Source organism: Pelophylax lessonae (assembly GCF_965119305.1).
Source record: "Pelophylax lessonae genome assembly, chromosome: 5".
NCBI classification, from domain to species: domain Eukaryota; kingdom Metazoa; phylum Chordata; class Amphibia; order Anura; family Ranidae; genus Pelophylax; species Pelophylax lessonae.
The window spans coordinates 227,270,783-227,285,059 of NC_138772.1; the positions used below are offsets into that span (position 1 = coordinate 227,270,783).

Genomic DNA, 14,277 nt, shown 5'->3' on the forward strand with positions numbered 1-14,277 from the left:
TATATTTATTGGTTTGCGGAAAAGTTATAGCATCTACAAACTATGGTGTATATACTGGAATTTACAAAGCTTTTGCATTTCTTGAAGTACTAAAATGGCAGGGCAGTACAGAACCCCTCCCCCCCAAATTACCCCTTTTTGTAAATTAGACACCCCAAGGAATTTGCTGAGAGGCATGCTGAGCCCATTGAATATTGAGTTCTTTTGTCACGGGTGCTTGAAAATGACAAAAAAATTTTACACGAAGTTGTCATTGAAATGATATATTGCTCAAACATACCATGGGTATATGTGAAATTACTCCCCAAAATTCATTCTGCTGCTTCTCCTGAGTATGAGAATACCCCATGTGTGGGACTTTTTTGGCAGTCTAGCCGTGTACAGGACCCCAAAATGCAATCACTGCCTTCAGGCTTTCCAAGAGCGTAAATTGTTAATTTCACTCCTCACTACCTATCACAGTTTCAGAGGCCATGAAATACCAAGATAGCACAAACCCCCCCCAAATGACCCCTTTTCGGAAAGTAGACACCCTAAGCTATTTGCGGGGAGGCATGTTAAGTATTTTGCAGATCTCGCTTTTTGTCACAAAGTTTTGAAAATTAAAAAAAAAAATTAAATAAAATACATATATATATATATATATATACACGTTTCCCTTTTCTTTCTTCATTTTCCAAAACTAATAAGAGCTGAAAAATACTCACCATGCCTCTTAGACCTTGCGGGGTCTACTTTCCGAAAAGGGGTAATTTGGGGGGATTTTGTGCTATCTTGGCATTTCATGGCCTTCGAAACTGTGATAGGTGGTGAGGAGTGAAGGCAACAATTTACGCCCTTAGAAAGCCTTAAGGCAGTGATTGGTTTTCGGGGTCCTGTACGTGGCTAGAATGCCAAAAAAGTCCAATACATGTGGTATCCCCATATTCATGAGAAGCAGCAGAATGTATTTTGGGGTGTAATTTCACATATACCCATGGCATGTTTGAGCAATATATCATTTAGGTGGCAACTTTGTGTAAACAAAAATAAAAAATTGGGGGGTGTTTGAACTATCCTGGCATTTTATGCCCAATATTAGAAGCCTATGCCACACATCATCCACTCTTCTAACCACTTGAAGACCAAGCCTTTTTTGACACTTTTTGTTCACATGAAAAAATTATTTTGTTTTACTAGAAAATTACTTTGAACCCCCAAACATTATATATTTTTCCAAAGCAGAGGCCCTACAGAATAAAATGGTGGGTGTTGCAACTTTTTTTTTCTCACACAGTATTTATGCAGGGATTTTCCAAATACAATTTTTTTGTACCAGCGTCTGGCCTTGCTGACAATAAAGTATGGAGTCATCATCTGGTCATTGAAGTCCACCCCTCCCATGTTAAGGTCGTAGTCGGGGACACAGAGGGGCTACTCAACAACACCAGTCGCCATAATTTAGACTGTGGTATTTGCGTGAATAGAAGACAGAATGAAAACTTGTGTCCTTCCACTTCACTTTAAGCAATTTATTACACTTCAAACAGGCACTCTCCCCCCATCTAAGTCAGGAATCTACAAGCCGCTGGGGGAAGCCTCGGCGATTAAGTCGCAGGGTGCCTAATGAGCCAATTCCAGAATCAAAAAGGTGACTAAAAAGTGGCACGCTTGTGTAATAATTGTCCACATATTTATGGTACCTCTTTCCGAATAAGGGTGACACCAAGTCCCAAACAATCTTGTCGCTGCTACCTATGTAGTCTGGGCAGTCAGGGGGTTCCACACTGCTGTCTTTTACCTCATAAATCTGGAAACTACATGTATAGCCTGTTACCCTGTCACAGAGCTTATACATCTTGACCCCATATCTGGCATGCTTGCTGGGGAGAAACAGTTTGAAAACAAGGCGGCCAGAAAATTTAATCAGGGACTCATCAATGCAGACAGCTCGTTGGGGCATATACAAGTTGGAAATTTTTGGTTGAAGCGATTTACGAGGGGCTGAATTTTGTGGAGGATGTATCCATATTCATATCCAGGAATACGCCAAGGACGACAGAGTTCATTGTCAATGAAATGCATGAACCACAAGATTTGCTTGTAACTAGTCCTGGCCTGGCAGCAGAGAAAGCATATGATGAATTGAGTCAAAGGACCAATATGACCGCAACTCACTCTTTTTAGTAATGCAAATGATGAGGGATAGACCCAAAAAGGTTTTTAAATTCGAAAACAGTGATACAAATTTTTACAAATTCTCTAGCAAGGGTAAAATTTTTGTTTGCGGTGATAAATTGATCAGCATATAAATTGCTTTGTTCCACAATAGATTGGTACAGATCTTCAGTGAAAAAGAGTTCATAATAACCAAGGGGAGAAATATTGGCTGTTTCCACCTGGATTCCTGGGTTGGCCAGTGAATGGGGGAAGTATGGGCTCTGCAGAAGTTGTGGGCTCCCAATCAGGAAGGACACTATGGACTCTATGGGCCTGTCTTTCAATTCTTGGTGGCTGCGGGACACTGCTTGTGCTAGCCACAGCACCAGCTTGAACTTCACTTATGGGACTTGACCACACCACTGTTACTGCAGTGCTGGTTTGTCTGTGACCAGGGTGTACTAGACCAGGACAAGCAGAGAGAATAGATCTGCCACATCAATAAAGTATCTAGCTGTCTCCATCCCTAATGAAATATGGCAAAAACAGAGGGGATTGTGGGACTTTGAATGAGTCCAGCTAGATATGTATGTATGTATGTATGTATGATTGTATTTATGTCATGGATGACCTATAAAATACCAAGTCGGGAACCCATAATGAACTGACATTAGATATATCATTCATGATTAATAAAATAGCATAAATGGATATAAATGATACATTGTATATATAATTGATATAGGTAAGAATAAATGCAGTAAAAATATATTCAAAATCATTATTAATAAATAACAGATTTATTGTGACAACTAAATCTCTGTAGGTACACAATCTTACAAATATACATCAATTATTATGACCCAGAAAATGGGGACCTACAGAGGGCTGACACATAGTTCACATATTAAATTCAAAATTCATAACCTAAAATATAACATATCGATACCAATAACAGGTCATATATATAAAATTCACATAGACAAAAAACACATTGGTTACCAATTAGTTACCACATTGGTTATTTAAATATATATTGTGTACACTATACTGACAAAAGTGTTGGGGCACTTGCCTTTACACGCACATGAATTTTAATGGCAATACAGTCTTAGTCCATAGGGTTCAATATTGAGTTAGCCCACCCTTTGCAGCTATAACAGCTTCAACTTTTTTGGGAAGGCTGTCTACAAGGTTTAGGAGTGTGTCTATGGGAATGTTTGACCTTCCTTCCAGAAGCGCATTTGGGAGGTCAGGCACAGATGTTGGATGAGAAGGCCTAGGTCTGGCTCACAGTCTCCACACTAATTCAACCCCGAAGGTGTTCTATCGGGTTGAAGTCAGGACTTTGTGCAGGCAAGTCAAGTTTCTCCACCCCAAACTCGCTCATCCATGTCTTTATGGACCTTGCTTTGTGCACTGGTCCAAATCATTTGGTGGAGGGGGGATACGGGTGTGGGGTTGTTTTTATGGGATTGGGCTTGGCCCCTTAGTTCCAGTGAAGAGAACTCCTAAGGCTTCAGCATACCAAGACAATTTGGACAATTTCATGCTCCCAACTTTGTGGGAACAGTTTGGAGATCCCCCCTTCCTGTTCCAACATGACTGCGCACCAGTGCAAAAAGCAAGGTCCATAAAGACATGGATGAGTTAGTTTGGGGTGGAGGAACTTGACTGGCCTGCACAGAGTCCTGACCTTAGCCCGATAGAACTTTGGGATGAATTAGAGCAGAGACTGCAAGCCAGCTCTTCTCGTTCAACATTAGTGCCTGACCTCACAAATGTGCTTCTGGAAGAATGGTCAAACATTCCCATAGACACACTCCTAAACCTTGTGGAGAGCCTTTCCAGAAGAGTTGAAGCTGTTATAGCTGCAAAGGGTGGGCCAACTCAATATTGAACCCTATGAATTAAGAGTGAGATGCCAATATAAATTCATGTGCATGTAAAGGCAGTGGTCCAAATACTTTAGACAATATATATATTTACAGTATTTCTAATCAATGCTAGAAACCGAATAGTTAACCTTCCTAGCGGTATTACCGAGTGTGGCTCGGGGTTAAATTTCAGTGCCAAAAGCGGTAACCCCGAGCCACACTCGGGGTACCGCTAGGAAGATCACTGGATCCTGGTAGAGGGGTTACTTACCTTGTCACCGGGATCCAGCGATGTATCCCGGCGGTGTGTGGTGGCGGATCTTCCTCCCGATGCTCTCTGTGCCCCAGCTTCCGTCTCCTGCGACTTGACGTTCGCAAGGGGGTGGAACCGGCAGCAAATTCAAATGTAAAACACACCGATACAATGCAAAACAAAATAAATTCACATTAGTTTGCCCCCCAGTACCCTTTCCTGTAGTTTTACTGTACTTTTTATATATATATATGTATGTACAGTATATGTATGTATGTATATATATATATATACACACACAGACACACACACACACATATAGATAGATAGATAGATAGATAGATAGATAGATAGATAGATAGATAGATAGATAGATAGATAGATAGATAGATAGATAGATAGATAGATAGATACACACAAACGTATATATATATATATATATATACATATATTTATATATATATACAGTGCCTTGCGAAAGTATTCGGCCCCCTTGAACTTTGCGACCTTTTGCCACATTTCAGGCTTCAAACATAAAGATATAAAACTGTAATTTTTTGTGAAGAATCAACAACAAGTGGGACACAATCATGAAGTGGAACTACATTCATTGGATATTTAAAACTTTGTTAACAAATAAAAAACTGAAAAATTGGGCGTGCAAAATTATTCAGCCCCTTTACTTTCAGTGCAGCAAACTCTCTCCAGAAGTTCAGTGAGGATCTCTGAATGATCCAATGTTGACCTAAATGACTAATGATGATAAATAGAATCCACCTGTGTGTAATCAAGTCTCCATATAAATGCACCTGCACTGCGATAGTCTCAGAGGTCCGTTTAAAGCGCAGAGAGCATCATGAAGAACAAGGAACACACCAGGCAGGTCCGAGATACTGTTGTGGAGAAGTTTAAAGCCGGATTTGGATACAAAAAGATTTCCCAAGCTTTAAACATCCCACGGGGGACTGTGCAAGCGATAATATTGAAATGGAAGGAGTATCAGACCACTGAAAATCTACAAAGACCTGGCTGTCCCTCTAAACTTTCAGCTCATACAAGGAGAAGACTGTTTAGAGATGCAGCCAAGAAGCCCATGATCACTCTGGATGAACTGCAGAGATCTACAGCTGAGGTGGGAGACTCTGTCCATAGGACAACAATCAGTCGTATACTGCACAAATCTGACCTTATGGAAGAGTGGCAAGAAGAAAGCCATTTCTTAAAGATATCCATAAAAAGTGTAGTTTAAAGTTTGCCACAAGCCACCTGGGAGACACACCAAACATGTGGAAGAAGGTGCTCTGGTCAGATGAAACCAAAATCGAACTTTTTGGCAACAATGCAAAACGTTATCTTTGGCGTAAAAGCAACACAGCTCATCACCCTGAACACACCATCCCCATTGTCAAACATGGTGGTGGCAGCATCATGGTTTGGGCCTGCGTTTCTTCAGCAGAGACAGGGAAGATGGTTAAAATTGATGGGAAGATGGATGGAGCCAAATACAGGACCATTCTGGAAGAAAACCCTGATGGAGTCTGCAAAAGACCTGAGACTGGGACGGAGTTTTGTCTTCCAACAAGACAATGATCCAAAATATAAAGCAAAATCTACAATGGAATGGTTCACAAATAAACATATCCAGGTGTTAAAAATTGGCGTTAGTCGCCAACAGTACCTGCGCAAGGGAAAAAAAGTGAGCAACACTCAAAAAAAAGTGTGTATCAAATTAAATTTGTACAGTGCAATATATAAAAGTGCATATGTGACACAATTATATGTTGGTATATTACCAAAAAGGGATCTGCAACAAAACCATGAAAACGTATAAATGAAATAAAACTACACCTAAAGTGTACAATGCTGCGCTTACCTATAGTGCACTAAATATAAACATAATATAATGTGAGTCCATGAACAACATAATGAAATAACTAAGTACAATGTGCATCCACAAATCATATAAAGTGAATGATAAATTTGTGAATAAAGTCCCATACACCAACACAGAACTAAAATAGTGCAGTCTCTAAAGGATGACTTCTCCACATATATATATATATATATATATATATATATATATATATATATATATATATATATATATATATATTTTCTTCAATCCCTTCACCACATGGACACCCAGTGTGTGGGAACACTTACCAGAAGGCACCGACCCCTTAATTATAGGGAGTCAGTGCAAGCGGAGTTGTACACAATATAGAGATTCAGAATCCAGAGTGTGTCTGAGCCCTCCAGAAGGATCCACCTTACAATCGCCTGTTACATAAGTATGTTCCGCACTCCTCTGCCAACCAAACGCTCCTCAGAGGTTAAATAAATGAAAGGAGTTAGTCGCTGGTATTACACCCCTACGAGACTACATAAGCTCTTCCCTTCCACATCACAGATCTGCTGGAGGTGCAACGCGGAACCTGGGACGCTCCTCCACATTTTCTGGACCTGCCCTCGCCTTACCGCCTTCTGGGAGGAAGTCCATAGAATTGTTACGCAAGTTACCACGGCTGACATCGCCTTCACTCCTGCTCAATACCTGTTGCACCACTCTTCCACTTCCAGCAGGACTTATTCTAAATCTCTGGCGATTCTTATGGTGAACGCCGCCAGGCAATGCATCCCGGCACTGTGGAAGACCACGCACGTACCTACCGTCAAGCAGTGGTTCCAGCGCCTCTCAAGGGTCGCGGAAATGGAAGAGTTGATTGCCATTGCTAGGGATACCCCCTCCAAACACCACAAAAAGTGGGCATGCTGGACTCATTATACTTCCACGCCCGAATTCTCCCGTCTCTGTCAGTGACGACCCTACGGTACTATCCTTACTGACCCCCTTGGATACACCGCTCTTTCCGTTCTCTTTCACATTCCTCTTTGTCTCCCACTATGATAACAAAAAATTTGTATTTTTATTTATTTTTTTTTTTTTCTCTCCTCCTCTCTCTTCCCTCCTCTCCCCCCTCCCTTCCTGTCGATTTCCCCTCGCCTCTCCCCCCCCCCTGTCTCCCTTCCCCTCCCCGCCCTCCACGGGCTGCTTCGTTGTCTCTGGGCGGGCCCGGACAACTGGCTCCCCTCCTTCATTGCATGACTTGATTGCTTCGCAGCCGCTTCTCCCCGACGACTCCCCTGTCTCCCGTCCCTGGGTTTGGATCGCCCAGGATATGGGCCTCGACACGGACCAGCTCGACCTGACGGCTTGACCTCCTGCTGCCTTACTTCCTCTACAGTGTCTAATTCTTTGGCTTCTACTCTTGCCTCCCCTCTCTTTCCACTTCTGTCCCCTGATTGTCTTCATACGCCTCACAGGGTAGAGTTGTCCCGGATCCCCACGGTTATCGATACTGTTTATTATATGCAATTTTATTCTGTTGCATTTGCCGACTTCGGCTGTTCACATGCTTGTACCCTTTTTTGAAAATTTTGTATATTTCTGCCATTTTTCTTCTGCCATCTTAAGCTGGTTGTACATTTGTACTTTATCTTTTGTGAACCAATAAAATATTTTGAAAAAAAAAAAAATAAATGAAAGGAAGGCCAAAATAGTGACGTACGTGTACAGGTAGTACAGGTAGTTTAATAAGGATAAGGTAGATACACTTACAGTCAGTAAAAACGGGTATTCAGTCAAACAAAGTCCAGGGATAACACAGGCAAGTACCGCTTCCGCATCGCTCTTTGCGTGTCACCTGGTCCCGGAAGTGGCGTAACAGCGTGATTGTGCTCCAGAAGTCCCGACCGGTTTCCTCAGCACGCAGGCTGTCGTTGTCAAGGGTCATATGACCCTTGACAATGACAGCCTGCGTGCTGACGAAACCGGTCGGGACTTCTAGAGTGCAATCATGCTGTTACACCACTTCCGGAACCAGGTGACACGCAAAGAGCGACGCGGAAGTGGTACTTGCCTGTGTTATCCCCGGACTTTGTTTGACTGAATGCCCGTTGTTTTTTACCGAATGTAAGTGTATCTGATACCTTATCCTTATTAAACTACCTGAACGTACTTCACTATTTTGGCCTTCCTTTCATTTATTTAACCTCTGAGGAGCGTTGGGTTGGCAGAGGAGTGCGGAACATACTTATGTAACAGGCGATTGTAAGGTGGATCCTTTTGGAGGGCTCAGACACACTCTGGATTCTGAATCTCTATATTGTGTACAACTTCGCTTGCACTGACCCCCTATAATTAAGGGGTCGGTGCCTTCTGGTAAGCGTTCCCACTCACTGGGTGTCCATGTGGTGAAGGGATTGAAGAACCTATATATATATGTGGAGAAGTCATCCTTTAGAGACTGCACCATTTTAGTTCTGTGTTGGTGTATGGGACTTTAATAGGATATATTGCTGCGCTAACTGAAATTCAAAACACATATGTAATAACATCAAAATGTATAGATACTAAAATCATTAGGAAAGCAGCCACACAGAATCTGGAATAAAAAGAGATCTAAGATAAGTGTAAAAGATAATGTAGCGCTAATCCTCAGAAAACAACTCAGAATGGCTGAGCATGTAAAGTCCATAAAAAGTCCCAATTAATCAGATGAATAATACTGCAGGTCCGTTATACCACCACCAAACACCCAGTTCACACTGTCCCTTACCAGATGGAGGTGATCCCCATGACAGAGATCCCAAAAGCCAAACGATTCAGTAAAGACCCAGGATGGTTTTCCTCCTATTCCGCAATCTCCAGGCAAATGATCAAAGGTGGGTATGGAATAATAAACAGGGCAGCATCATAGCGCAGACCATTAAGTTTATTCACACCAAAAAAAGGGGACTTTATTCACTAATTTATCATTCACTTTATATGATTTGTGGATGCACATTGTACTTAGTTATTTGATTATGTTGTTCATGGACTCACATTATATTATGTTTATATTTAGTGCACTATAGGTGAGCGCAGCATTGTACACTTTAGATGTAGTTTTATTTCATGTGTTTCAGGTGTTAGAATGGCCAAGTCAAAGTCCAGACCTGAATCCAATCGAGAATCTGTGGAAAGAACTGAAAACTGTTGTTAATAAACGCTCTCCATCCAACCTCACTGAGCTCGAGCTGTTTTGCAAGGAGGAATGGGCAAAAATTACAGTCTCTCGATGTGCAAAACTGATAGAGACATACCCCAATCGACTTACAGCTGTAATCGCAGCAAAAGGTGGGGCTACAAAGTATTAACTTAACCACTTGCCGACCGCCGCACGCCGATCTACGTCGGCGGTCAGCCCCTCACAGGCAAAGTGACGTAGGGCTATGTCACTAGCTTGTGAGGGTCTAGGGAGCGAGCGCGCGCCGCCGGAGGCGCGCTCCCGCTCCCGCGTGGTCACTGACCCCCCCCCCCGCGTTTGACCGGCGGACCCGATGTCCGCCGGCCACTCTGCGATCGGCGGGGGAGAGGGAGAAAGTCAGGCAGCTTGTGTAAACAAGCTGCCTGTCATTCTCCCCTCTGTATGAGAGCTGATCATATGGATCTACTATGTAGATCCGTTGATCACTCTGCATACAGCTGAAGCCACAGCCAATCACAGTAAGAATCACGCCCCTAGGGACACACACAGCCCCTCCCTCTCAAATAAAGTTAACCCCTTCACTACCAGTGTATTTTTACAGTAACAGTGCATATATATAGCACTGATTACTGTAGAAATGTCACTGGTAACTCCAAAAGTGTCCGAAATGTCAGTCAAGGGTCCGATCTGTCCGCCGCAATGTCGCAGTACCGCAAAAAAAAATTGCAGATCGCCGCCATTACGCGTTAAAAAAAAAAACAACAAAAATGACAAAAATCTTTCCCTTAGTCAGTAAACGCAATAACTTTTGCGCAAACCAATCAAAATACGCTTTTTGCGATTTTTTTTACCAAACATATGTAGCATAAAACAAATTGGCCGAAAATGTTAAAAAATTTTGATTTTTACATTTTTTTGGGGGGAATTTCATATAAAAAAAAAGGAAAAAATATTGCTATTTTTGCAAAATTGACGCTCTTTTTTGGTTTATAGCGCGTGATCAAAAAATCGCACAGGTGATCAAATACCGCCAAAAGAAAGCTCTGTTTGTGGGAAAAAAAGGACGCCAAATTCGTTTAGGTACAGCGTCGCACGACCGCGCAATTGTCCGTTAAAGTCACGCAGTGCCGAATCGCAAAATACCCCCTGGTCGTTTAGCAGCCAAATCCTCCGGGGCTTAAGTGGTTAAGGGGGCTGAATAATTTTGCACGCCCAATTTTTCAGTTTTTTATTTATTAAAAAAGTTTGAAATATCCAATAAATTTTGTTCCACTTCATGATTGTGTCCCACTTGTTGTTGATTCTTCACAAAAAATTACAGTTTTATATCTTTATGTTTGAAGCCTGAAATGTGGCAAATAGTCGAAAAGTTAAAGGGGGCCGAATACTTTCGCAAGGCACTGTGTGTATATATATATATATATATATATATATATATATATATATACGTATACATACTTTAACTTATTTATAGTTTTTTTATTATATTATAATTTATGATTTTGTGTTTCAAACTTTATCATATCCGAGATGTTATAAAGAAGAACGCACAGTAAAAAAAAAAAAAATCATATGTAAATAGTTGGTTTGGGCTGCTCATTCTTAAGAATTACATGCAAAATAATGGTACCGCTTTCAGCACCTAAAATCCGAAAGAATCATACCGCCAGGGAGGTTAAAGTATACAATGTAGACACTGTTATAATATCACACTGGGAGTGGGATTATCCCAGTGTTATATTACAACAGGGTCTACATTGTGTACTGTTTTAATCATTTGCACATTAATAAAATAGCATGTTTTATATAATATTTTGTGTGGATACCAAAGTCCACTTTGTTCTTTTCTTTATGTTTATAGATTATTAGAATGTGGTACCTTCAGGAGGGGTTTTCTCAGCTAAGCACACCCTGCTGTCTGCATGCCTGAACTGAGGGCAGATGGATTCCCAGGAAGTAAATGCTACATGAATCATCTGCCCCTACTCAAGATGGCCACAGCCAGAAATGCCAGGGGGTGTTTTTCAAAGTGATTTCTCAGCAAAATAAAGCATTGCGACATTGATGAATAGAGGAGTTTGCTTTGAATGTAAAAAATAAATAGCGTTTTTGGTTTGTGGTGCTCAGATGCAGTGTAGTACAGCTTTAACTGGATAGTCAGATTAGTCAGCAACACTTTCTAATAACATGCTTTTGCATGGATTGCATGTCCATGTTTTTAATTTTTGTTAAAGGTTTTTAATTGCAACAAATTCTTTTCAAACTGAATGTAATACATTTTTCTTTTTTTTTTTTTCTTTTCACAGAAGGGGATCTTTTTATATGCGAGGTTATGAACCCATTCTAGCCATTTTGCTGTTTTCCTGTGCTTTGGCACTCCATTCAAGACAGGTGGACTTGAAATTACGCCTGGACTACCTCTGGGCTGTGCAGGTAACAGTAACATCAACTGCTAACAAGTGTAACTTCAAGTGGATCAATACCTGTGTATGTTGCCTATTCTATCACCTCCATTTATTCAGACAGCAGCTACTTTCCAATGCGTGCAAAGTTACCATGAATGAAAAAGAACCTTCAAGCTTTTCTAAAGCCTAAACATTTTTTTTTTTTTTAACCTTAAAGTGTTAGTTCACTTTTACAGAAAATCTGAAAAGGTGACCTAAAATAGGACCCCCTCCCCACTGTACAAACCTTCCATGATCCTGAGTGGTCAAGGCTTCCACAAGCCGCTACAACTGTCTGGGGATTTGAAATCCCAGCTGCTTTCTCTCCTCTCCACCCAGTGCTGCCAGTATAAACTAGACTGATTCTAAATGGTCAGCACCATCACATGAATGGCACTTCCATTGATGGCACGCTGAAAAGAGGAGAAGAGGAATTTGACGTCCGCTTTGTGCAATTTTATTGTACAGAGCAGATAAGCATAAAAGTGTTTTCTGCACCTACAGTGGAGAAAGTAGACTGCACCTGGCTACATGTTTGTTATTATGTTTTTTTCTTTGAGTTTGTGGCTTACGGTGTTTTACTTCTATACACCTTCTACATTTTTTACCCTAAAAGTTCAAACACTCACCAGAAGGTGCTGACCACATTTAACCACTTTACAACCGGAGGATTTTGCTGTCTTCCGTCCAGGCCACTTTTTGCGATTCGGCGCTGTGCGACTTCAACTGACAATTGCGCGGTCGTGCGACGCCGTACCCAAACGAAATTTACGTCCTTTTTCTCCCACAAACAGAGCTTTCTTTTGGTGGTATTTGATCACCTGTGCGATTTTTACTTTTTGCGCTATAAACAAAAAAAGAGCGTTTATTTTGAAAAAATAACAATATTTTTCACATTTTTTTATATGAAATTCCCCCCAAAAAAGATGTAAAAACCAATTTTTTTAAAAGTTTTTGGCCAATTTGTTTTATGCTACATATGTTTGGTAAAAAAAATCGCAATAAGCGTATTTTGATTGGTTTGCGCAAAAGTTATTGCGTTTACTAACAAAGGGAAAGATTTCTGTCATTTTTGGTGTTTTTTTTTTAACGCGTAATGGCGGCGATCTGCGATTTTTTTTGCGGGACTGCGACATTGCGGCGGACAGACCGGACCCCTGACTGACATTTTTGACACTTTTGGGGGTACCAGTGACATTACTGCAGTAATCAGTGCTATATATATGCACTGTTACTGTAAAAATGACACTGGCAGGGAAGGGGTTAATTTTATTGGAGAGGGAGGGGTTAATGTATGCCTGGTGCTTACTGACGTGTAGGGGGGGAGGTGACTATGTGATTCATGGACAGATCGGATGTCCAGCTATGCTGAACAGTCCGATCTGTCACTCCCTGTCACTATGGAGATCCGCCCGCTGTGTTTACACACAGCGGGCGGATCTCCAGACTCGATCCCCGACGATCGGGTAAGAGCAGCGGCGATCGCCGCTGCTCCTCCCCTGGCCCGACTCCCGCTGTGAATGAAAACAGCGGGAGCGAGCCTCCGGCGGCGCGCAAGCGCCGCCCAGAAGGGGAGGAGTCCAGTCACGTTAATACTACGTGACTGGACGGGAACGAGCCACTCTGCCGCAGTAGTATTACCGTGAGCGGTAGTAGAGTGGTTAACAATAAAAAAAGACAAAAGAGAAAAGGGGGCGCACCGACCTAGTGCATCACCACTAAAACCATTTATTAAAATATTAAAAAGTATACAAAATACTCACAAGGCAGGTGTGATAATACACACATCAAAATTGCTGCAATTTTTCTGGCTCTGAGGAAGGGGGTTCGCCCCTGAAACGCGTCAGCCCAGCCACAGCAGCCCCATGCGACATTCTGCATGCCAATTTGCTACGTATGGGACCTTGGCTACCTTGGAGATTGTATATGCAATGTTCATGTGTGTATTATCACACCTGCCTTGTGAGTATTTTGTATACTTTTTAATATTTTAATAAATGGTTTTAGTGGTGATGCACTAGGTCGGTGCGCCCCCTTTTCTCTTTTGTCTTTTCTCTCAGTTGGTTCTGGATACCCTTGATCCTGAGGGGGCAGCAAGACCATTGGCTTTTTTCCACCTGAGTCTGAAGTGCACCTCTCTCCCCTCCGTCATATTCTACTTGAGCGCAGGAGATTTGCTTTACTACTTCACATTTAACAATAGGCTGGTCAAAAAAGGTTTCACAAACTCCTGGCACCTTTGTTTCTTGCATTACTGCCCCACTGGTCAGAATCGGCATCTGCTTTCTTATTTAACTTTTATTTGCACAAAAAGAAGTGCAAAGTGTGGCATGCAATGTAAGATGCCTCCAGATGTGTAGTATTCTATCTTTGTCTGTTTTATTTTATTATTTTGTTGAAGTTGAAAAATCACTCACAAAAAACAATGACAGACAGGCCCAAAATGAGAAGCATTGAGATACAGTGCCTTGCGAAAGTATTCGGCTCCCTTGAACTTTGCGACCTTTTGCCACATTCCAGGCTTCAAACATAAA

At 41.7% G+C, this 14,277-nt stretch overlaps 1 protein-coding gene across 2 annotated transcripts in view; it reads left to right on the forward strand.

Annotated features, from left to right (window-relative positions):
- Nucleotides 1-14,277, forward strand: part of ADCY1 (adenylate cyclase 1) — a gene marked incomplete at its 5' end in the record, with an annotated part of 584,954 nt that overhangs the window by 503,864 nt on the left and 66,813 nt on the right. For both annotated transcript variants that reach the window (XM_082257737.1, XM_082257738.1), the window contains one exon: nt 11,606-11,732. In XM_082257737.1, coding sequence (XP_082113863.1) covers nt 11,606-11,732 — 127 coding nt within the window. The remainder of the gene's footprint in view (nt 1-11,605; nt 11,733-14,277) is intronic.